We start from the raw sequence: 24,852 nt of genomic DNA on the forward strand, positions 1-24,852 counted from the left end.
AGTTCAAATCCGGCCTCAGGCACTTAACATGAAAAACTAGCCGTGTGACCTTGGGCAAGTCACTTAACCCCAGTTGTCCTCCAAAAAGCAAAAAAAAAAAAAAAAAGATTAAGTGCCAACATTTGCTGGGCAGTAGGATTTTTAGAGGAGGTTGACTTCTTTTTGTCAGTGTATGGAATTGGGGCTTTGAAATCAACCTTTGGATTGCTTCTGATTATTCCGGGTTAGTGTTACCTTTCACTAGGGTCAGTTAACCCATTGCCAAGCCTTTTATGTAGATCCTGCTTTGGATTTGACAGGTCCTGTGTAGCGTAGGCTGGGGGTACAAGGCAGTGTATGAAACAGTCCTAGCTTCACGGAGCCTCCATTGGTCCCTTGAAGGATGATATTAAAACTCTTCGTTTGGGTGAGCAGTTCTTTTGGAGTCACTAAAAACAACCTCATTTCTTCAGCCTTGTATGTTGGGAAATTGGTTCCACTGGTAGCTGGTCACTGAGGGTTGTTGTCAATTATGAAACCTTTCAATGAAAACATTGGTATTATCAGCTCTTTTCTTCTAGGACCTAGAATCTAGGTCATCAGCAGGATTTGAGTTGGAGATTCAGTTTTCCTTAGCTCCAAAGTGGAGTGATCTCCTCTGTCATCTAAGTTAAGTGACTTGTATTTGCAAGGGGACAGGAGACATGATGTATAGAGCCCCGGATGGAAAATAGACTTGGAATGGACCCATCATGCCCACTTTTCTCTCTCTCTAGTCAGAGCCTACATCTTGGAGTTGGGGAGTTCATGCAGCAGCTGCTGCCATCCTGGTCCCAGGGCTTTAGATATGCATGAATATTGAAACAGGAAAATATATTCACATGTGCTCAACCCTCAGCTACACATTTTTTATATGTAACAGAATAGTTTGTTAGTAAAGTAAGGAAATATTGGGAACGACTGAGAGACAGATGCTTTCCTGCCCTGGTTTTGAATTGTTTTTATTTTTATCCACAGGTGGATCATTAACCAAATTGGCTTATTATTCAACTGTACAGCACAAAGTAGCCAAAGTGAGATCTTTTGACCACTCAGGAAAGGTAAAAACTTCCGTTGTGTTGGCCCCCGACAGTGCCCCATTTGGAAAGCAGTACTAGTCCGATTCTGGGGATTTTCCACACCTAGGCTGTAGGCCATGGGGAATGCCAGCTAGTTCATGGGCTTCTTTCCTTGGGATGCCCCAGGGGAAGATTTAGAAGCAAGGAATTCCATGAAATTCCTTAAATATCCCTTATGTGCAAGGCAATCTGCTGGATTCTGGGGATAAAAAATAAAAAATGGCAGCATATGCCCCCAAAGCACTTGGAGTCAGGGAAGCCTTGACAGAAAGGGTGTCAGGGTGGAACTCTGAAGAAAGAGGGCCTGCCTTCCCAGGAGGAAGATGGCCTTTTCAATGTCTGGAGCCTGGAGCTGGAATGTGGGAGGCCTGCTGAGCCTGCAGTCCATACTGGGGGCCTCCAGGGTCACATCCCAAGCCCTGGCTCCCAGCTCAGCTCCTTCTTGGTCCACATGATGGGCCCTTCCCCTGCTCTTTTTTCCATCCTTCCTTCCTGGACTGAGTGCACTTTTCCGTGATTTAATTTCTGATCAGGCTCTGGTTGCCTTTAGACACAAGCCCCTTCTGCTTCCTTTCTTGGGCCTGGACCTAGCTTTAAAGGTACTACCTCTTTAGTAGTGTGCAGCTTATCAGAGAAAAGAAAATGTGGAAAAAATGAATCCCTCAGATTCCCTTGCATGACATAGAGGCAGAAAGACCTGAGTTTGAATCCTGTCCTCGAAGCTCACTAGCTGTGTGACCGTGATCAGATCCCTTAACTTATCTGTGCTTCAAGTTTCTTCATCTGTAAAATGGGAGTAGTAATAATAATAATGCCTGTTTCCCAGACTTGTTGAGAAACTCCAGTGAGATAATAATTGTCACAATAATAATAGCAGCTGGCATTGACATGTCTCTGTAAGATTTATAAAGTGCTTTCTGCGTGTTAGCTCCTTTGATCCACACAAACACACCTGGGAGGTACCTGTGGTTATTATGCCCATTTTACAGATGAGATAATGTGTAGGTAAGGCTATACAGAAATCCTTATCGGCTTCCTTTTTATTACTAAGATGCCACTGGTATTTTCTTCAGGATGCTGAACAGGAGCATGAGCCTCCCTATGAAATCTCAGTACAGGAGGAGATCACTGCTCGGCTGCATTTTATTAAATTTGAGAACACATACATTGAAACCTGTCTGGACTTCATCAAGGACCATCTTGTCAACACAGAAACAAAAGTGATCCAGGCGACGGGAGGGGGTGCATATAAGTTCAAAGACCTCATTGAGCAGAAGCTTAGACTCAGGTAAGTGCAGTTGGGTTGGAGTGAGACAAGCATTTGTTTTTATTGGGGGAGAGGTTTAAAGAGTTGTTTTTTTTTTTTTTTAATTTAAAAAGAAGGAAAATTCTGGTAAGCCTCAAGGTAAGCTTAGTGTGAAAACCTGAAGTAGTCATCAGTTCCCTGCTGGTGCCATCAGTGGCCATGCCTTGGAGCACAGCTAAACACTCCTGCAAGGGCCAGCCATGGTGCCCTGTGCTGTTAACACTGGTGCCCTGAGGACACAATAGGAATCTGGGAAGCAAACCCACTTCAGGGATCTCTAGGGTCACACAGCAGAGGAGGTCACAGGGATGGAACTGGGCATAAATTCAGAGACCCCTTTTTATTTGCTGAACTCACCAGGGTATCTTTGATGGGGGTACAGGAAAACAAAGGGGAATGGGTGCATTTAGAAGTACTTCGTCTAGCATAAGAACTGGAAAGTAGGGGGAAAGATGGGACATCATCCAGCAGTCTGTGCCTGATGGGGACATCTTTGGATGGCTGTGATGCCCATCATCCCTCTGGATATGGAAGGGGGGGGAGGGGCAGGTCACAGAACAGACTTTTTCCTTTATTTTCTGAATTACTACAGCCAAAGAAGTTATCACCTAGTGATCAATGTTCCTTCCTGTGGCAAGAGTGAAGGGTAACAGAGAGCCAGCCCATGTTCTGCATTCATATCTACTAAATATAAAAAAGACCTAGGGGAAGGCTTTCTCCAGCATCTTGGGTTGTTCCAATATTGTGAATTCACAGGAGACCATAGATAAGAATCACCTAAGACAAGAGGGCTAGAATGGGCTGCAGTCCTCATCATGAGAGGAAGTTCCCACTTCAGTGAATTCACAGACTCATTGAAATGTGGAAATAGTTGATTCGGTATTTACATTTGAAATAAAAAGCTTTTGTTACTGTGTTTTTCCTCTGCACTTTAACATGGCTAGGTGAGTGGGGATCTGGGAATGTTTACCTCACCAGTGGGGAATCTAGCTGAAGGATGGGGGATAGATTTTCTTTTCATATAATTTTATAAATTTTATTTTATTTTTTTACTTTTTTTTGGAGGGGCAATTGGGTTAAGTGATTATAATTTTGTAAATTTTAAACAAATACAAAATGAGAAAAGAAAAAAAAAGTTGCCATATACACAGTAGACCGTAGGAGAGGATTCAGTATAAAAGAATAAATTTCCATTTCCAGAAAATCTATATGATAAATACTACACATTTTCCAAGCAGCCCAACTTTGCTTCTTTATTGGTTTTCTTTTTTTCTTTTATTTTCTTTTTGGAGGGGGGAAGGTAGGGCATTTGGGGTTAAGTGACTTGCCCAAGGTCACACAGCTAGTTTTTTGTGTTTAAGTGTCTGAGGTCGGATTTGAACTCAGGTCCTCCTGACTCCAGGGCTGGTGCTCTATTCACTGTGCCACCTAGCCATCCCCATTATTGGTTTTCTTTTGTTCTCTGCTGTGTACTTCTTACTTTATTTTTTCCCCTCCCTCTCATCCTAAAGAAGGGCTACAATTAAGCATAAATACACACACATACACATACACACTTCCACATATATGTAATACTTTACTGTGCTCATTTCCACTTTTCATCTCTCTTTCTGAAGGTGGATAGCATCTTCCCTTATAGGTCTGAGGCTTTCCATGTTTTTCTAAATCAACCAGCTCATCATTTCCTGTATCATAGCAATATTCCAACCCAGTCACATCCTATCTGAGAGATTGTCTATGAAAGTCTTTTTTTTTACCAGTTTTCTGTATTCCTTCTGTTCTTGGCTACATAGGTTTTATTTCTATAAGGAAATTTTAATTTAAATTAATAGAAGTTTCTGCCTTTTTACACTTCAACAATACTTTCCCTTACAATATAGTTTAGAGACTGTTGATTGTACTTCTTTTATATCTTTTTTTCTTAGTTTCTTTGAAGTTCCTGACCTTTTATTCTTCAAAATGAATTTTGTTATTTTTTTTCTAACTCAGTAAAATATGTTTTTAGTAATTTAATTTCGATGACATTGAATAAATAGATTAGTTAGGTAAAATTGTCAGTTTTTAAATTGTTGACTTTACCTATGCATGAACAATAAATATTACCAGTTATTTAGATCTGAGTTTATTTGTATAAAAAGTGATTTACGTTTAATGTTCATATAGTTCTATGTCTGTTTTGGCAGGTATACCCTCAGGTATTTTAAATGGTCTAAAACTATATTGAATAATATTGCTGGCACATAGTGTAGTTTCTTTATTTTACCTTATGATTAAATCTATTTTAACTTTAACTTTGAGATCATGATTACTATCCCTGCTTTTTTTACATATTAAATTCTACTTCTGCCCTTTATTTTATCTTTGTGTGTAACTCTCATTTTTATAATGTTTCCTGAACGCAACATATTGTCAAATTCAAATTTTTAATCTGCTCTCTATTTCCATTTTATGGGTAAATCTGTCCCATTCATATTGTAAGATATAATTACTTGTTGTGTATTTTCCTCTTTCCTTTTCTCTCTCCTCACTCTTCTTTACTTCTACCTACTACCTTGCACTCCTGTGCCTTAACCTGCCCACCCCTCTAAAAGTCCCTTCCGTATTCTCTCCGCCCACCCTGTCCCTTGCCCTTTTATTTCTTTCTGAATTGAGAAGACTTTTATATCCATAGATACAGATGTTGTTCCCTCTTTTAACCCCTTCCCAATGAGAGTAAAGTTCCAGCACTGTGTGCCCTCCCCTTCTTAGCTTCTTCTGTATGAACTTTTCTTCTTATGCCTCATTTGTATGAGATAATTACTCCTTTTTATCTCTCCTTGCACAGTTTTATTTTTTTTAGAATTACTCCATCATGCTCAGCTCAGCCAAAGCCTTTCTTTCAAACTCCCTAAATATAAATGACAGTCATAAAAGAACTGATGATACTTTCACATATAAGAAGTAAGCAATTTTACCTTGAGTCCCTTATATTTTGTCTTTAATATTTACCTTATATTTCTCCAGGTTGTTATATGTTGAATTTTCCCTTAATTTCTGGATTTTTTGTCACAAAAACTTGAAAATCTTTCAGTTTGTTAAATGTCCATTTTTTTTTTCATTCAGAAATATATCTAATTTTGCTGGGTAAGTTGTAACCCCAGCTCTTTTGTTCTACTGAACATTATTGTTATTGTTTGTCTTTCATTCCCAAAGAGAATCATGACATCAGGAAGGTGACACGATGACTTGCAAGTGAATTGGATTTAAGTGAGGAAGGGTTGTGCAAAGTCACCAGTCTCACTTTCACCTACAGAGCCAACTAGATCCGGGGACAAGATCTAGATCAGCATGACTGGAGATGGTCCTGCTCTAAAGAATATAGTATTCCAAGACCTGTGATCCTTCAGTGTAGTAGCTGCTAGGTCTTGTGTAATCTTTATTATATCTCCATGAGATTTACATTTTTTTCTTGTTGCTTCTAATATTTTCTTCTTTTTTTTTTTTTTTTTTGAGAGGGGAAGGCTGGGCAGTTGGGGTTAAGTGACTTGCCCAAGGTCACATGGCTAGTAAATGTTAAGTTTCTGAGGCTAGATTTGAACTCAGGTCCTCCTAACTCCAATGTTGGTGCAATTCACTTCGCCATCTAGTTGTCCCAATATTTTCTTCTTGATCTGGGAACTTTGAAATTTGGCTATGATACTCCTTTAAGTTTTCTTCCTGGGATTTCTTCCAGGTGGTGGTTTTTTTTTTTTTTTTCTATTTCTGGTTTGCCTTCTTGTTCTAGAACTTAAGGGCAGTTTTCCTTGCTAATTTCTTTTAATATTGTATGAAGATTTTTTTTACCATATTTTTCATGTAGTCCAACTATTCTCCTATTATTTCTCCTTGATTCGTTCTCCAGATCAGTTGTTTTTCTAATGAGATGTTTCACTTTCTTTTCTATTTTTTCATTCTTTTGATTTTGTTTTATGATTTCTTCTTGTCTTAGAATGTCATTAGTTTTCCCTTGCCCAATTCTAGTTTTCGAGGAATTATTTTCTTCCTTAAGTTTTTGATTCTCTATTCAAAGTTGGTTGACTTTCTTTTCATAATTTTCTTGAATTTTTTGGATTGTTCTCATTTTTTCTAATTTTTCCTCAGTTTCTCCTATTTGATTTTTAAAGTCCTTTTTGAGTTCTTCTAAGAACTCTCTTTGTGCTGGGGGCCATTTGACATTTCTCATTGAAAAAGTAGTGTCTTTTTTAGCTCCATTATCTTCCTCTGAATGTGAACCCAGATCTTCTCTATCCCCATAGTTACTGTCTATGGTTGGGTTCTTTCTCCTTTGCTTCATCATTTTTATTTATTTATTTTTTGATTTATTCATTTAGTTTTTACCAGCTATTGGTACAATCGTTGGTAGTCCTAAGGAATGAGGAATGATGTCCCAAACCTCAGGTCCTTCTTATTGTTATTTACTGAGATCTGTGTTGGGGTTCAACTTTGGGTTGCTCTGCTCTCCTCCTAAGCCAGGACTAGAACTCTTAGCCACACTGTCCCACATATGATCTTATTCCCTTCCATCCCTCTGGGTGCCTGCAAACTACAGCTGTCCTCTCTGCTTGGGAACTGAAACTAAGCACAATGCTCTCCTGCAAGTACCCACAGCCAATAGGGTCCTTGCCCCTTGCTGCTGCACTCAGCAGATGTGTGTTGGCTCCTTCTCCCTTCAACCGAAGCCTGGGACTAATCTGGTCAGCAGGACTGTGCTTGATTTCCCTCCACAGTGGAAAGTCCTTCAGTCTTCTATTCATCAGTCAGACACTCCCGACGCACTGTTTGCAAAATGAAAGTTTCTAAGGCCGAGGCTGCCCCCAGGTCTTATTGTTTGTTGATTCTGCAGAGTCAGCTTGGGGGTGTTTGCCTTTTACTCAGGCTCAACCTCAGCCTCTGGAGGTCAGGTCTTTCTTAGGGTCTTCTCAGATTGTCCTAGGAGGAGGGCTGCTTTACTCCATGTTTATTTCTGCTGCTCTGAGGTGATGTTCTGCTGCTTTTTTTTTTGTGGAGGAAATTTGGAGAGCTGAAAGTGTTCTAACCTACTCTGCCATCTTCCCAGAAGATTTGAAAGAATGGTTCTATTTGCAAGCAAAACTCAGAAAAGATGAAAAATGGGTCTATTCTGTAGGGGCCTGAGTTTCCCTAGAAATGTCAACCCCTGACGTTGGGATCATTTATATTACCTATGCCTGAGTCAGTTATTGTATTGGAAAGTCTCCTGTATTGATGATGCAGCGTGATAGAGAAGCAGAGACACACGTTTAAGCCACAGAATCATGTTCTCAGAAAACTGTCTTGGTATATCACCTGAGTGAGTCCCTCTTCAGAAATTCGCTCCCCTGGGTCAGTGCTTGGCAGGATTTAGAATGGCTCCCTTTTATATGTCTGTCTGTTGATTGATTTACTTTCTGTTTATTTCTATTTCTCTATTTACTATTCATATTTATTTGCTATCCACTCATCCATCTGTCTCTGTCTTTCCATGTCATCTATTTATCTCTCTGTATGGTATCTGTGGATCTCTTTATCTGTCTACCCATCCATCCACCTATCTCTGTCTTCCATCCCTCTCAATCTATCTCTGTCTTACACACTCACACCCACACACCCACACAGAGTTAAGGACTAACCTCTTGAAACAGTACTTGATTTCCTTTTCAGAGTTGATAAGGAAGATGTGATGACTTGCCTGATAAAAGGATGTAATTTTGTGCTAAAGAACATCCCCCATGAGGCGTTCATGTACCAGAAAGATGCTGACCCTGAATTCCGGTTTCAGACCAACCACCCTAACATTTTCCCATACCTCCTTGTCAACATTGGCTCTGGAGTTTCCATAGTGAAGGTAAAGTGGAGGGGCGCAGGAGGCAGAGAGCTGGCTCAGTAGGGAGGGGGAGCCTCATGGCTCTGCTACATCTGGGTCCTGACTTTGGGCTGAGAGGAGAGGCTGTCAGCTGCTCTGAAGGGCCTTCATTTAGGGGCACTGTTCTTGGCCCGTCTGCCTCAGCCACATGACCTCGAGCAGAACTGCCCTTTGGCTTCATCATCATAGGGGAGCAGAAACCCTTGCAGCCTCTGCTCTCCAGGGTTGTTGTGGTGTCCCCACAAGCTGCTGTATGGAAAGGGCTGTTCAGCTGAAGTGCAAAGAGAAGCCAAACCCTCACCATGGCCTTCTCAGTGCCCGTGGGGCAGTGGATGCTTTGAGTATCGTCCCAGCTGGGCCTCTGCTTAGCTCCAAGACTCAGATTCATCTGGAGAACAGGGGCAGGGCTGGGGGTGGTGGGGCGCCTAGTAGGGCATCACTTCCTTAGCTCTCTGCCCTTTCCCTCCTAATGCAGAGCAGTTAATAGAGAATCAGCCCCTCAGAGAATCACTGCCCCCCACACCCCCAGCCCATTCAGAGAAGGCCCCATGTGCACAGCTGATATGTCACTCATTGGTCAGCTGAGTCACATGTTGGACAACAGTGTTAACCAGGCTGCCCTGATTCTGACTGCTAGGTGGAGACGGAGGACAAATTTGAGTGGATTGGTGGGAGCTCGATTGGAGGAGGCACCTTCTGGGGGCTTGGTGCCCTACTTACCAAGACAAAGGTATCAGAACTTCTGTCCTTTGTGGGGTTATGGTTTTTCTTTCTTGGGTCCTTGAAGGAAAGGGACGTTTTACGTAAGACCTGCAGCTTGTGGTTTGAGGTTTTTTTTTCCCCTATCCTAAAGGCCCTTCTCAGTAGCTTAATGGTTTTGGTCCTTATATTTACCAGTACCTACAAACCCCCTGTTCTTTTTTGGGTAGGGTATTATTGCATGATGTTAAAGGCGGCTGGTTCAAACAGCAGGTTTAATGTTAGCACAAACTGAGCTGGGCCACCCTTGTTGGTGTTGGCATCTGGGGACATGAGACCGGGAGGTGTGGGAGGTGAGGTCGAATTTGTGGGGCCTTCACGGGCCTTGGCTGTCACACTGTGGACTCTCAGTCCCTTTCTGGACCTTCTTTCATCATGCTCTCTTTGGTCCCCCAAATCTAGGTAATCTCATGATTTCCTCTGTTCTTTCCTTCCAGAAATTTGATGAGCTGCTGCATCTTGCCTCAAAGGGCCAGCACACGAATGTAGATATGTTGGTGCGAGATATTTATGGTGGAGCCTACCAGACCCTGGGGCTCAGTGGCAACCTCATAGCCAGTAGCTTTGGAAAGTCTGCCACTGCAGATAAAGGTACCCCCATTGGGTGCTCTCCTCTCCCAGAAATCCAGAGGCAGAGTCTGCACTGATTATAGGGAGCTGAATGATGATTCACGAGATTGTTAGCAGGGAATTATGGACAGATGTCTGGGGCAATTTCCTTCCCATCTGCTGCTTACAGAATGCTCTGATTTATAAAAAGAAAAAAAAAATTTGCTTGCAGCATTTTTACTTTAGTTACTAGGCGGAAATGAAAACCTGTTAGAGTGAACCCACGTAACCTTTTCCTTCCTTAAATTGATGACTATTTTCATTGTGAGAGTTTAACCTCACTTGGGTGTGAGGCATTTGTGGTCAGAATTTTAGTTCCCCTGTGAGCAGATTAATGTCTGCCTGTGCTTTGTTGGGGGAAGAGGCACGGGGAGAGGCTGACTTGGGGGGCAGAGAAAGCTGGCTTTGACTCCCACCTCTTGACAGGTACTAACTGTGTGGCCCTGGACAGGTCATTGAACCTTTCTGAACCTCAGTTTCTGCATTTGTAAAAGGGGGATTCCAATAGCACCTGCATCAGTGTTGTTAGGATGGTAGGATGTCAAACCTTTCAGCATTAGTGCTGACCACTACTGCCACAGCCTCTCCTAGAGTAGAACTGTACTTACCTCCATCTGAAGGCAGTGTCCATTGCCCCCCAACAGTACAGAGCACACATGTATCCTTTGTTGACTTAGGACCAAGATGTTTTTACTCTCTCCTAGAGTTTTCCAAAGAAGATATGTCCAAGAGCTTACTACACATGATCAGCAATGACATTGGGCAGCTGGCTTGTCTCTACGCCAAACTCCACAACCTGGACAGAGTTTATTTTGGAGGCTTCTTTATTCGGGGCCATCCGGTCACCATGCGCACAATCACTTACAGTATTAATTTCTTCTCCAAGGTAATGAAGACTGAACACCCTTTGTAATCTCTTACCATGCTGGATTAGGGATTCATTCTTTACCCCATCCCTGTGCCTTTCCCTTAACTCATGGGAGTCAAGAGTATTTCTAACTATGTGGAGGCCTCAGAGTAAGCCTGAAGGATGCCTCTTCGAGTTAGCTCCAAGTGGGGCCATGGAATTCTTCACTCCATGTCCTGAACCCTGAGTGACTGAGTAGAGCCCATGAAGCTGGGGACTGACCCAGCACTTCTCTTTTTCTGGTTTGTTGCACTTGAAAGAGTCCTCCAGGAGGACAGTGAGGATACGTCCTCGTGTTCCTGTGACCCAAGCTGTGGAGAAACCCCAGTGCAGAGGACCAGGGGCCTTGAGCAGTGACCCTTTGGTCCCTGTGGTGTGCCCTGTCTGGGAAGTGGCATGAGCCCTTCTGGGGCCATTCCAGTGTCTTCTCATACCCCCATGTTTTGGTTGGCCTGGGCAGATGTCCTTCCCCCAGGCCAAGTCTAGCTGTGCGTATTGAGAGCTCCCATGTTAGGTACATAGGATGATTGAGGATTTTGTTTTACAAATGGATCCTTTGCCTGGCAGAAAGATGTTCCTTGGAATTTCTGTAACTAGCAAACTTCCCTGTTGCAGTTCAAATGCTGTTCAGCTGACAAGTCTATTATGCACCACTTTTCAGGATGCATTGACTGTGTGAGGCGAGGTACCCACGTGTATTGTAATTGCCTTAAACCACCTAGTGAGCACAAAGTGCCCATGCTGGCTGGCCATCAGGGACCATCCCAATGCAATGTTTCATCTTGTGGCAGGGAGAGGTTCAGGCATTGTTCCTGAGGCATGAAGGCTACCTGGGCGCCATCGGGGCATTCCTGAAAGGAGCAGAGCAAGACAGTGAGTAGAGGGTGCTCTTTTTTTCCTGATGGGCTGTTTAACATTGTTGGTGAATACAGGGGGATGGTGTGTGTTAGGGAGTGTTAGTGCTAGGGAGCAGGATAGGGTGGAACCGGGCCTAGGTGGTGTGGGCCGTGGCAGGAATGCCCACCAGCAAGGGATGGCCAGGCTGTTCACAGTTGTGGTTTTAAAAAACCAAACTCTTACGCTTTCCCATTCCCACTCTTTGAGTTAAGTGGAATTGGTAGAACCTGGCCGTCTTGTTTCTTGACTATGCCAATGACCTCTTCCTCTAGAGAAGGGAAAAAGTAAGACCTTTGACTGTGATCATTTCAGAGGGGCCTGGATTAGAATTTGGCTGACACATCCCTATGTTTGGTGTCCATGTGATTGCCAAGGGCTTCATGTAGTTGTCTCTCTGTCTCTGTATCTGTCATTCTCTCTCCGCCCTGGCAAAAAACTAGTCAAGGTAAAAAAGAATGACAGACGTCTCAAATTCAGCTAAGTGCCTCTTTTCCTTTTTCCCATCACCAGTCTTTGGCCCCCAGTTACCTTTCATCCTGATTCTCTGTGTCTAGTGGCTATGTTTTTTTCTAAAGTCATAAACTACTTCTTAAATGAGAAATATATTTTATTTATTTTTTAAAATTTGTTTTATTTTTAATTTTCAACATTCATATCTACAAGATTTTGAGTTCCAAACTTCCTCCCCATCTCTCCCCTACTCCCAACCCCAAGATGGCAAGCATACTGAATACGCCTTTCCCAATCAGTCCTCCCTTATATCCCTCCATCTCCCCTCCCCCCTTACTTTCTTGTAGGGCAAGATGGAAGAGAAATGTATTTTAAGTGATCCCAGCAGTGTGTCTTGCCTTACAAAAACCAGAGAAATTAGTTCCACTATTGGGTATCTTATTTCCCCAGAAATTGAAAGAGTCATTGTTCTCAGAGCTTAAAGATAAGCCTGGTGACCAACCTCTATAATATCTTCCCTGTAAGTTTCCTGATTTAAATACCACAGGAAGTTTTCTCTGGTCTTGTTTATTTTTCTAACACAAAGAATACATTTTCTTACATTTAGCCTAGCCCTAAAGAAATCTGACTAATTTGACATCCCCCAAACAGTATACCAGGGGCAGGCAACTAGGTCGTGAAGTAAATAGAGTGCTGGGCCTAGAGTCAAGAAAACTCATCTTCCTGAGTTCAGATCTAGCCTCAGGCACTTGCTAGCTGTGTGACCCTGGGCAAGTCACTTCACCCTGTTTGTCTCAGTTTTCTCACTTGTAAAATAAGCTGAAGAAGGAAATGGCAAACCATTCTAGCATCTTTGCCAAGAAAATCCCCAAAGGGGTCACAAGGAGTTGGACGTGACTGAAAAATGACTGAACAACTGTAAAAACAGGGCACATTCCCTTTTCTTAACAAGCAGAATTTGACTCCTTAGGTGTGTTTAGATACTTTAAAGGATTTGAGTTTCAGAGACTTGAGGCAGTCTTTCTGCTTGCTAGTCCTGTGTTTTCTGGATGTGTAACATGTTCTAGGAGCCTTTGTGTTTGAGGACTTATCACCTTCTTTTGTTATTCTCCTAGATCCTAACCAGTACAGCTGGGGAGAGAATTATGCTGGAAGTTCTGGTCTGATGAGCACGTCCCCAGAACTGTATCCAATGCAGAGAGCTCGGAGTGGCACTGTGAGTCCCTTGGGTTATGCCCTGGTGGGAGCCAGCGTTAGTGTGCCTGACGGGGCTCTGAGGTGGGAGGGCCGGGTGCCAGCCTCATGCTCACTAGCTGTGTGACCTTCAGCACACAGCTGAAGCTCTTTTTGGGCTTCAGCTCCTCATCTGTAAAATGGGGGGAGGAAGGTCGATGATCCTGGCCATGCAGTCTCTGTTGACATGAATGTCAAGCTAGCATAGGATTTTCAGACTTCTTCTCTTTTCAGGCTTTTACTGTGGTGGGTCCCCCTTTTGGGGGGGGGGCATTACATATTTTGAAATTATCTCAGCCTCCCTGTCCCTCGTCTGTCTCTAGCTGTAGCATGACAGTTTTTGGAGTGAGTCAAGCTTACATAGAAATAAGTTATGTTCCTGTCATCCTTATCCTTAGGGTGGGGTTTGGGATACAGGGTCTGTGCCCTCTGGAGGGTATCCATCTCAGACAGTCACCTTGGGGGAAATAAACACACACAGAACGGCTGGGGAGCAGAATTAAAATATCCCTATTTTGGATCACAGTATTTACATCCTCAGTAGATTAAATGCTATATTGGGATGTGGGCAGAAGGAATGGGGACTAAGGGTAGCCCTGGCAGGTGCTCTTGGACTGGTCTCTCTTGGAGTCTTCACCATTTTCTTATATTCTTTAGTGTTTTTAATAGAAATGGGTATTAGATTTTGTCAAAAACATTTTTTGGGGGGGTGCGGCTAGGTGATGCAGTGAATAGAGCACCGGCCCTGGAGTCAGGAGGACCTGAGTTCAAATTTGGCCTCTGACACTTATCACAAAACAAAACAAAAAAACTAGCCATGTGACCTCTGGCAAGTTGCTTAACTCCAATTGCCCCCCCAAAAAAACAAAACACTTTTTTTTGCATCTATTGATGTAATCATACAATTCTTATCATTTTTGTTACTGATATGGTGGAAAAAAAAGTAAAATTTTTCCAATATTTAACCATCCCTGAATTTCTGATATAAATTCACCCTGGTCATAATATATGATCTTTGTGATAGTTTGCTGTAATTTTGCTAGTATTTTATTTAAAATTTTTTCATCAGTATTGATTAGGGAAATTGGTCTATAGTTTTCTTTCTCTGTTTTTATATTCTCTGGTTTTAAGTATCGAGACTATAGAAAGAATTTGATTGAATTACTTTATTCATTTACCCAGACAGTTTGTGTAGTATTAGAATTCATTGAATTTTAACTATTTGGTAGAATTCTCTTATAAATCTGTCTGGTATTGGGGTTTTTCTTAGGGAGTTCATTTATGGCTTGCTCAATTTATTTTTCTAAGGTAGAGTTATTAAAATACTCTGTTTCCTGTTCTATTAATCTGGATGATTTATATTTTTATACATATTCATCCCTTTTGTTAAGCGTGTTAGGGACAGCTTGTCAGGCACAGTGGATGGAGCACCAATCCTGGAGTCAGGAGGACCTGAATTCAAATTTGACATGAGATACATGCTGTGTGACCCTTGGCAAGTTACTTAACCTTGCTTGCCTGTCTCCCTCAAAAAAAATTGTCAGTTTCATTGGAATATAATTGGGGAAAGTAGCCCTTAATAATTGCTGCCTTTATATCATCTTCACTGGTTGTGAATTCACCTTTTTCATTTTTGATATTGGTAATTTGATTTTCTTCCTTTTAAAAAATCAAATTAACAGATGGTTTGTCTATTTTAAAAGCTTCTAGTTTTATTAATTCAGATTTTTTTTTTTTGCTTTCATTTTTGTTAATCTTGCTTTTGATTTTTGGGATTTCCACTTTGGTGTTTAATTGAGGTGTTTAATTTGTTTCCTTTTGTTATATGCCTAATTTGTTGAATAGCTCTTTTTCCTCTTTTATTGATATAAAGCATTTAGAGTTAGAAATTTTCCCCTACATACTGCTTTGGCTACATCCCATAAGTTTTGGTACATTTTCTTGTTATTAGCTTTAATGAAATTTTTGATAATTTCTATGTTTTTTTTGACACACCCATCCACAACCCTATGTTGTTTACTTTATAATTAATTTTCTAATCTGTGTTTCTAAGACCCTTTATTGAACATACTTTTTCATTGTATACACAAAGAGATACATTTAATGTCTGCTTTTTTGCATTTGTTTGTAAAATTTTTATATCTTAATAAATGGTCAATTTTTTTTGAAGGCACCATGCATAGCTAAGGAGTAGGTATTATTCCCATTTAACATTCTCCACAGGTCTGTGTTATCTATGTTTCTAATGTTTCTAAATTCTATGTTTCTAAAATTCTATTCAGCTTCTTAAATTTTCTTATTTTATTGAAAGATTTATCTAGGTATGAAAGGCAGAAATTGCCGTACCCCACTATTATAGTTTTGCTGTCTCCTTGTAACTTATTTAACTTTCCTTTAAGAAATTAGATACTATGCCATTTGATACATATGTGTTCAGCATTGATATTAATTTATTGTCTATAGTATCTTTTAGTAAAATATAGTTGACTTGTTTATTTTTTTTTAATTAGGTAATTTTGCTTTGCTTTCCCCAAGATCATGATTTCTTCTTCAGCCTTTTTTACTTCAGTTGAAGCATAATAGATTCTGCTGCAGCACCTTATTTTCACTCTGTATTTTTCTGTTTCAAATGTGTTTGTCAGCAATGTACAGATTCTTGTTTTTAATCCATTCTAATATCCTCTTCCATTTTATGGGTGAGTTCATTCCAGTCACATTCATATTTATGGTTGTTAACTGTCTGTTTCCCTCTGTCCTTTTCTCTTATGCTTATCCTTCTCTTTTTTATCTTGTTCCCTCTTTAAGAATCTGTTTTATTTCTGACCACTTTCTCGCTTAATCGGCCTTCCCTTTTGTTCTCCCCCACTCCCTTCCCCCAGCTCTTTCCCTCCTACTTGCCTGCTGGGTAAGATGAATTTTTGTACCGAACTCTGTTTTTTCCTCCTTGAACCAATTCAGATGAGAGTGAGGTTCAAATGTTTCTCTCCCTTTCCCTCACAGCCCTCTCTATTGTAAATTCTTCCTATCATTCCCCATTTACGTGAGATAATTTTCCCCATTCTTTCCTTCCCTTCCTCCCCTCTTCCAGTGCGTTCCTCTTCCACATCTTTCTGTTCTTCTTTTGAGATCATTCAGTCTTATTAGAAAAACACCCAGGCCTTCTGTCTAATTGAACTTCCTCTAAAACCCTTGGTGATAAGTTCTAAGGGGTTACATGTATCATCTCCCTAATTGAGAATGTAAACAGTTTAACCTTTTTTTGTCCCTTATAATTTTTCACTAATGTTGACCTTTTTAATGCTTCTCTTGAATCTTGTGTTTGAATGTCAGATTTTCTACTCAGTTCTGATCTTTTCTTAAGGAATGCTTGATAGTCCTCTGTTTCACTAAATATCCATTTTCTCCTCTGTAGGATTATACTAATTATTGCTGGATAAGGTTAATCTTGGTTATAATTCTAGATCTTTTGCCTTCCAGCACATCCCTATTCCTTTATAGTGGTGGCTGCTCAATCTTGTGTGATCTTGGCTGGGTCCACAGTACTTGAATTCTTTCTTTCTGACTGCTTATAGTATTTTCTTCTTGACCTGGAAGCTCAGAATTTTGGCTTTACTTATTCCTGGGAGTTTTAATTTTGGTGTTTCTTTCAGTAGATAGCTGGTAGATTCTTTCAATTTCTGTTTTGCCCTCTAGTTCTTAAGATATCTAGGCAGTTTTCCTTTATAATTTCTTGAAATGTGATGATTAAGCCCATTTTTTTGTTCATAGCTCTCAGGTAGTTGAGTGATTTTTAAATTATCTCTTCATGGTCTATTTTCTAGGTAATTTTTCCCTATGAAACATTTGTATTTTTTCAGTGTTGACTTTGTTTTATTGTTTCCTGCTGTCTTATGGGATCATTAGCTTCTATTTGACCAATTCAAATTTTTAAGGAATTATTTTCTTCAATGAGGTTTTATACTTCTTCTAAGTTGTTAATTCTGTTTTCATAATTTTCTTGTATTACTCTCATTTCCTTTCCAGATTTTCACTCTATCTCTTATTTGGTTTTTAAAATCTTTTTTTCCCCTATTTTTAAACATTTCTTTCTTTAGCTCTCCTAGGAATTCTTATTGAGCTTGTGTCCAGTTTGCATTTTTTTCTTTGAGGCTTAGCTGGTAGATGTTTCCAAGTCATTGTCTTCTAAGTTTGTCTCCTGAGCTTCCTGTCATCACAGTAGCTCTTTATGGTCAGGTTTCTTTTTTGTTCTTTTGGCTGTTTGCTAGTCCCCTTCTTGACTTTGCACTTATGTTAATGTTGAACTCTACTTACCTCTGAGAGGTAGGGGGATGTTTGGCCTGAGCCCTTTGATATCCTGCTGCTGCTTTTGCAGTTCAGTCTGGGGGGCCTGCAACTTTTTGTCATCCCCAGAGTGGAATGATCTGTAGAGAGGTCTGTTCCCTGCCCTCCTGTTCTGAGCTCTGCGTGTCTCTGATCCAGGTTTGGGTCTGTTGGTTTGGGCATAGTTGAGTTTCTGTATACTACAGTTGGGCTCAGTCACTCACTGTTAGGCTGCTGGGAGCTTCTACAGGATCAAAGTGACTGACTGGCTAGCTTCCCTTTGGTCTTGGTGTCCTGCCCTGGTTGCTCCACTGCAGGCTTATAAATGGTATGTATATGTAGGGCTAAAAGCTAGAAAAGGGTCGCTGCAGTGTTCTGGGCCTCAGAGCCACCCAGTGAAGTTTCTGGAACTTTTTCTTGCTCATTCCTCAGCTAGGCTCCTGTGCTTGGTTGCCACCCCTCTTTGCCCTGGCTATGACCCGGTTGCCAGATGGCCCCCTGTTCCTACTCTCAGAACTTAGTTAAAGATTCCACAATACTTCTTTCTTCCCAGAGCTCCCTACCTGTTGCTGTGTCTTGGTTCCTTTTCAGCTCTGGATTCTGGAGCACTCTGGGACCCCATGCTGCATTCTTGGCCAGCCCACACTCAGGTATCCACTTGCTGAGCCCTTTATCTATCTTCCTAAGCTGTCTAGGATTGGGCAAAGGACTTGCTAACATTTTTTCTCAACTTTCCTGATCAAAATTCAGTCTGGTGTGTGTGTGTTTTTTTTTTTTTTTTTAAGCAATCGGGGTTAAGTAGCTTGCTCAAGGTTACACGGCCAGGTGTTGGTGAGTTTTCTAAGTTGTCATGAAGACGGTGTGCTGGGAGAGCTGGGCAAAGATGCCGACTCTCAATCTGCCATCTTGACTCTGCCGCCCCAGTTAGTTTTCTTGAAAAGCCAAGTGCAGGGCTGGTCCCTCCAGCATGTCCATCCCATTGCCCATCATTCCCATTTCTATACAAGGTTTGCAGAATTCTTGACATGTTACCCCATTTGATCCTCACAATGGCCCAGGGAGGCAGGTGCTATTATTATCCCCATTTTACAGTGGAGGAAACTGAGGCAGACAGCAGTGGGGTGACTTCTTTAGGGTCTCACAGCTAGGAAGTATCAGAGGAAAGATTTGAGCATTCTGATTCTATCCCTCCCCAGCTGTACTTTGCTTTCTTTGGAGGGCTGACATTCATGTCTGGCATAGTCGTTGAGCCACATGACTTACCTTGCAAAGTTTTAGCCATGGCCCCAATATTAACCTTTAGAGAGCCTGTAGAGATTCAGCAGCCCTCCTTGCTTTGTTGGCCTTCAAAGTCCAGTTGACCTTAGTTAGTATTAGATTTGCTGCCAGTGGCCTTCTTACAGTGTCTGTCCTTTCAGAAGTCAGCCAAGCTGACTTGGGCCCACTTGCCCCAAAGTCAGGGCCTTAAGTTGATTGAGTAGAAATCTTTTTGTAAACAGAAGGCTTTCCAGAAACAGAGGTGGTATGAGGGCATAAGAAGGAAGCCTGTGACATGTGGGGTTTTTATTTCCTTTTTAGTTTTCAGTCATCAGCCTTTCCTAAAATAACTGAGTTTAGAACCTGAAGCAGTCTTAGAGATTATTCAGTCCAACCCCTCCCATTCTGTGCAATGAAAGTAAAGGCCATTGAAGTGACTTTGTCCAGGCTCACATCATGGACAGTGAAGTAGCCAGATCGGCTGCATTTGGAGCCAGGGAGATCTGTGTTCAAATTCTACCACAGACATTAGCTGTATGGTCTTGGGCAAGTAATTTCGCCTCTGTCTACCTTAGTTTCCCCAGCTGTAAAATGAGAGTAATAATAGCATCAGTAATAATAGCTCAGGTGAGATCAGGTATGGAAAGTGGCTCTGCATACCCTAAAGCAGGTTATTAATCCTAGTTATCATTGTCCTCACATAGTGGGTTAGTGGCTAGAGCCTTTTTAACCCAGTGCCTTCTGCCATGGAAGTATTTTTGTCCACAGGGCTCGTTTGCCCTGTTTCATCCCTCCGGGGTTTCTTGTCTCTCTCCCAGTATCTCCACCCTGCCCATTCGCTGAGGCCCAGGGTAGATGGATGGTGGCCACAGGCCTGAGTTCAGGAGGAGGCATAACCTCCCAGCCATGCCCGGGCACAGGCTGGCGTCTGCTGGACCGCGAGGCAGGCTGCCAGGCACGTCTCAGCAGGCCTGGAGGGTGGCCACGGCCACGGCCAATGAACAACAAGGGACGGTGCTTTTTTCGAACCTTGTCTCAGCATCACCCGGCTCGGACTGGGCGTTAATCAATGACAAGACGGCTGATTTCACAGCTCTGTCATGGTGGGAATCACCGATTTCATGGGCTGTCGCAGGTTTATTGAGTAACCATTTCCAAAATGACACATTACTTTTGTGGCCAAGGGAACGTAGCACAAGTGACCCCTGTGCACTGAGAAACAAAAAGGGCTGGTTATAGCAATTAAGTTAGGAATTGAATATGAACATACCTGTGAAATAAAGGCTTTCCCACCAGGCCACAGGCCAAAATGGCACTGTGGCGGAAGCCAAATCCAACCCGAATTAACCTAGAAATTTTGGAGATCACATGTGACAGTGTTCTAGCTTTCTTAACAAAGAAGTAGTTACTGAAGGATTCTGGGCTGTCAGATGGCATTCTTGGAACTGACTAGATTAAAGACCTAAAGCAAATCACTTAATTATTTCTGAAGTTGGTGATTGATTGATTTCACCACCCTGTGAAAGCCAGCCTGAAGGACTCCCCCCAGCCCTGGTCTCTAACCCTTTCTCTGTCATTGATCCCCTGCAGGCAGCGGGCAGTCTGGGGAAACCTGGGGATCCCTGCTCAGGACCAGAAAATGAGAAAATTACTAGGGCAAATGAGGGAAATGTGGCGATCACGCTCATAAATGGTCAGGTGCACTGCCCACTGTTCTGGATGTCAGCAGAAGAGTTTCTTGAGCTCATGGGCAGCTCACATCAAGTTGTTCTAGTCCTTGGGCTTGTGCTCAAAATCCAGGCAACTGGGGCTTGTGCTATGCTGGCAGAGGCCTCCAGAGCCCTAGGCTCACCTCTATTCTCAAGTGAAGTATCTTAGTGCTAGGGAGGAATTATTAGAGTCTAAATGGCAAGTAGATTTCTTGCTTGGTGCCATCAATATGGAAAAAGTCTTTGGAGAAGCATAAAGCAAAATACTTCAAATATTTTTTTTATTCTGAACTTTTATAAAACCAAGCATTTTTTATAGCAACAGGAGAGGAAGAAAAAGATGATTGCTCCTGAAATTGCAAATCTATTATGTACAACTTGTTATTTCTTTTAAGGTAATCATGTAACTTTTTTCCTTTTTTTTTTTTTTCTTGCTTCCCTCCTCCCCACCCCAGAGATGGCTATTTTATATTTATGTAATTTTTTGTAATTATGTAATATATTTTATGTAAAATCATTCTATATTTAATTCTATTTATCAGTTCTTTCTCTGGATGCAGATAACATCTTTCTTCATAGGTCCTTTGTAGTTTATTGGGGTCTTTACTATAGTCAAAAATTATTTAGTTGCTCAAAGTCATTTTTTTAAATTTTATTTTATTAAATTTGTTTATCTACTTTTAGTTTACAACATTCAGTTCCACAATCCCTTGAGTTCCAAATTTTCTACCCCTCTCCCCACCATGGGAGCATGCCATCTGATATAGGCTCTACAAATACCTTCCCATTAAGAAGAATTATAACCAAAGAAGTCAACAATGACAAAGAAGGAATGAAACAAAAGAGAAAACAAGTAGTTTGTTTCAATCTGCATTCAAGCTCTGTAGTGCTTTTCTCTGTATGTGGACATCCTTGCCATCATGAGTTCTTTGGAGTTGTCTTACAGCCTTGCATTGCCAAGAGGAGCCCAGTCTATCAGTCAGTCGTCACAGATATGATGTGTCTGTAATCATGTACAGTGTTCCCCTGGTGCTGCTCTCCTCACTCAGCATCAGTTTATATTAGTCTCTTCAGGTTATTATGAAGTCCCTCTGCTCCCCATTTCTTATAGCACAATAGTATTCCATTACATTCATATACCACAACTTGTTCAGCCATTCCCTAATTGAGGGGCATCCCCTTGATTTCCAATTCTTTGCCATCACAAAAAGAGCTGCTTTAAATATTTTTGTGCAAAAAGGTCTTTCTTCCGCGTGTATGACCTCTTTGGGATACAGCTCTAGAAATGGTATTTCTGGGTCAAAGGGTATGCACTTTTTTATAGCCCTTTGGGCATAGTTCCAAATTGCTCTCCAGAATGGTTGGATCAGTTCACAACTCCATCAACAATGCATTAGTGTTTCAATTTTTCCACATCCTCTCCAACATTTATCATTTTCCTATTTTGTCATCTTAGCCAATCTGACTGGTGAGAGGTATGGTATCTCAGAGTTGTTTCGATTTGTACTTCTCTAATTGGTAGTGAGTTAGAGCATTTTTTTCATATGTTTATAGATATCTTTAATTTCTTCCTCTGAAAACTGCCTGGTCATATCTTTTGACCATTTATTATTTGGGAAATGACTTGTATTCTTATAAATTTGACTCAATTCTCTGTATATTTTAGAAACAAGGCCTTTATCAGAGACACTGGTTGTAAAAATTTTTTCCCAATTTTCCACTTCCCTCCTAATCTTGGTTACATTGACTTTATTTGTACAAAACCTTTTCAATTTAATGTAATCAAAATTGGCCATTTTGCATTTTGTAATGCTTTCTTTTGTCAGTCATTCTTAAAACAGTATTGCTGTTACTATATACAACATTCTCTTGATTCTGCTCATCTTCCTCTTCATTGTTTTGTGCAAGTATCTTGTTTTTCTAAGATCATTGAACTCATCATTTTTTTGGAGGGGGTAAGGAAGGGCAATTGGGGTTAAGTGACTTGCCCAAGGTCACATGGCTAGTTTTTGTGTTAAGCGTCTGAGGTCAGATTTGAATTCGAGTCCTCCTGACTCCAGGGCCCGTGCTCTATTCACTGTACCACCTAGCTGTCCCTCATCATTTCTTATAGAAGAGTAGCATTCCATCGTAATCATCTACCACAAATTGTTCAGCCATTCCCCAGCTGATGGGCATCCCTCAATTTCCAGTTCTTTGCCACCACAAAGAGAGCTGCTATAAATATTTTAGAATATATAGGTTCTTTCCCTTTTCCCCTAATTATCTTTTTTTTTTTTAAAGCAGTTGGGACTAAGTAACTTGCTCAAGGTTACACGGCTAGTTTTTTTTGTGTGGGTGTTGAGTATCTGAGGCCAGAACCAATTCTGGGTCCTCCCAACTCTGGGGCCGGTGCTGTTACTCACCGTGCCACCTAGCCGCCCCCCCCTAATTATCTCTAGAAATAGACCTAGTAATGGTATTCCTGGGTCAAAGAGTACTGGCAGTTTAATAACTCTTTAGGCATAATTCCAGATTATTTTCCAAAATGGTTGGGTTAGTTCATAATTCCACCAATAGTGAATTATTGTCCCAGTTTTTTCACATTCCCTCCAACATGTGTTGCTTCCCCTTCAATCATTTTACCCAATCTGATGGGTGTAAAGTGATATCTCAGGATTATTTTAATTTGCATTTCTGTAATCCATAATGATTTAGAACATTTTTTTCACATGACTATAAATTGTTTTGATTTCTTCATTGGGAAACTGCCTCTTCATAATCTTTGACCATTTATCAGTTGGGAATGACTTGTATTCTTATAGTGTTGAAAATTTCTTTCTGTGTTTGAGATTTGAGACCTTTAATTGTAAAATTTTCCCCTCAGTTTTCTGTTTTCCTTCTGATCTTGGCTATATTTATTTTATTTGTACAAAACCCTTTTTAATTTAACGTATTGAAATTACCCATTTTATGCGTCACAGCGTTGGATGCTTCTAGGCTTGTGTGCTTCTAGTACAATTATTCTTGTCATTGACTTGGAAGCTTAATAGCAGTTCCTGTGTTGGGCCAGTCACATTTCCAAATGGGGGTATTGGAAAGCCAGACTATCTCATCTTACTCCAGGCAGAAGGAGAAGTAGGTTCTGTGGCTGCCCACTGGTCAGGAGCTCTCACATGTAGCCTTCCCTGACTGAGATCTCTGTGTTTCTGGGACCCAGGAGTGAGTTCCAATAAGAACATGTATCCCAGCTGCCTTTTGAGTGCCGCCTTTGTGCGCACCTATCAGGTGCTGGGCTAGATGCTGGTGTAGAAGGGCAAAAAGAAAACCACTCCTGCCCTCAAGGAGCTACCTCTCTAACAGAGGACGCACGATAGAAATAAATAGACACGTACAAAGTATATGAGAGGAGATGGAAGAAAGCATTGGGTTAGTCAGTGAGTGGCAAGAGGTTAGAATATAATTTTCTTGCTATGGTACAAAATAAGAGTATAAAATTCAACTTTCTTTTTCTTTTCAGTGGAAGACAAATACTTTTAAAATTGTAAATGGGAGATTTGGTCTTTTTACTAAAACACCTAAGTGACCTCTTTGGGGCTCTCTTCTCTCTTTCCCCAGTTTGATTTGCTGGAAATGGATCGATTAGAAAGGCCGTTGGTTGATCTGCCCCTCCTGCTAGATCCATCTTCCTATATCCCTGACACAGTTGACCTCACAGATGATGCCATGGCCCGCAAATACTGGCTTACCTGTTTTGAGGAAGCACTCGATGGGGTAAGTGCTCAGAAAATTGAAAATATTAAATAAATGCCTTTGAGCTCTATTGCTTACTGGGAGAGGAGAATGAAGATACCAATGACACTGAGAACAGGGGTTCCTTGGGCCTCTGGAGTTTCTGTTGTTTTCCAAAGCATCATTTTGTTGCAATGGGTTTTTCCATGGTTTTGAACTCTTGCTATATAGCCTTTCTGGCGTGGTAAGTTAGTAGAACCAAAAGTGAATTTCAGGGGGAGTGAAAAGCAAGATAGTGTTGTTTCTTGGTAAACATTCTGCCTCTCACATAAGGCTGGTTTCAACCTGTTGGATGAGAAAAGACTTCTGCAAGGAAGCGGATTCCATTGGTTAGTGTGGGTCACTAAAGCCAGCATGGAGACCAAGCTCCAGGTAGCACTCTGTGGGGCTCACTGGTCCTCAGCCCTTGGTTGTGGTCCCTCCGCTGCTGGTCAGCATGTCCCGGCAGGGGGCCTTGCGTCATGGACATGGGGACGTGGGTCAGCCAGGCAATCAGCAAACATCGAGCAAGCTACTTCTGTGTGCCAGGCTCTCTGCTAGGATGGGGGATCCAGAGGAAAAGAATGAAACAGCCCCCGCCCCGAGGAGTTTCCATTCCAGCAGTGGCAAGAACTGATCTCTGAGAATACTCCATTGTGCTCTGCATGTCCAGGATGGCC

The 24,852-nt window shown here is 41.5% G+C and overlaps 1 protein-coding gene and 1 long non-coding RNA gene across 3 annotated transcripts in view; both read left to right on the forward strand.

Moving 5' to 3' along the window:
- LOC138153893 (uncharacterized) overlaps nt 1-24,852 on the forward strand; it is a 354,866-nt gene that overhangs the window by 132,212 nt on the left and 197,802 nt on the right. The gene's annotated exons all lie outside the window — the stretch shown is intronic.
- Nucleotides 1-24,852, forward strand: part of PANK4 (pantothenate kinase 4 (inactive)) — a 43,586-nt gene that overhangs the window by 9,247 nt on the left and 9,487 nt on the right. Inside the window, exons 2-10 of the mRNA XM_069078305.1 lie at nt 997-1,079; nt 2,171-2,385; nt 8,080-8,263; nt 8,919-9,011; nt 9,478-9,631; nt 10,354-10,535; nt 11,348-11,429; nt 13,019-13,119; nt 24,020-24,175. Coding sequence (XP_068934406.1) covers nt 997-1,079; nt 2,171-2,385; nt 8,080-8,263; nt 8,919-9,011; nt 9,478-9,631; nt 10,354-10,535; nt 11,348-11,429; nt 13,019-13,119; nt 24,020-24,175 — 1,250 coding nt within the window. The remainder of the gene's footprint in view (nt 1-996; nt 1,080-2,170; nt 2,386-8,079; nt 8,264-8,918; nt 9,012-9,477; nt 9,632-10,353; nt 10,536-11,347; nt 11,430-13,018; nt 13,120-24,019; nt 24,176-24,852) is intronic.

The sequence above is a fragment of the Petaurus breviceps genome, unplaced genomic scaffold, assembly GCF_028583685.1.
Source record: "Petaurus breviceps papuanus isolate PSGF00001 unplaced genomic scaffold, PetGlider_PUasm1.0 91041, whole genome shotgun sequence".
In the NCBI taxonomy this organism is placed as follows: domain Eukaryota; kingdom Metazoa; phylum Chordata; class Mammalia; order Diprotodontia; family Petauridae; genus Petaurus; species Petaurus breviceps.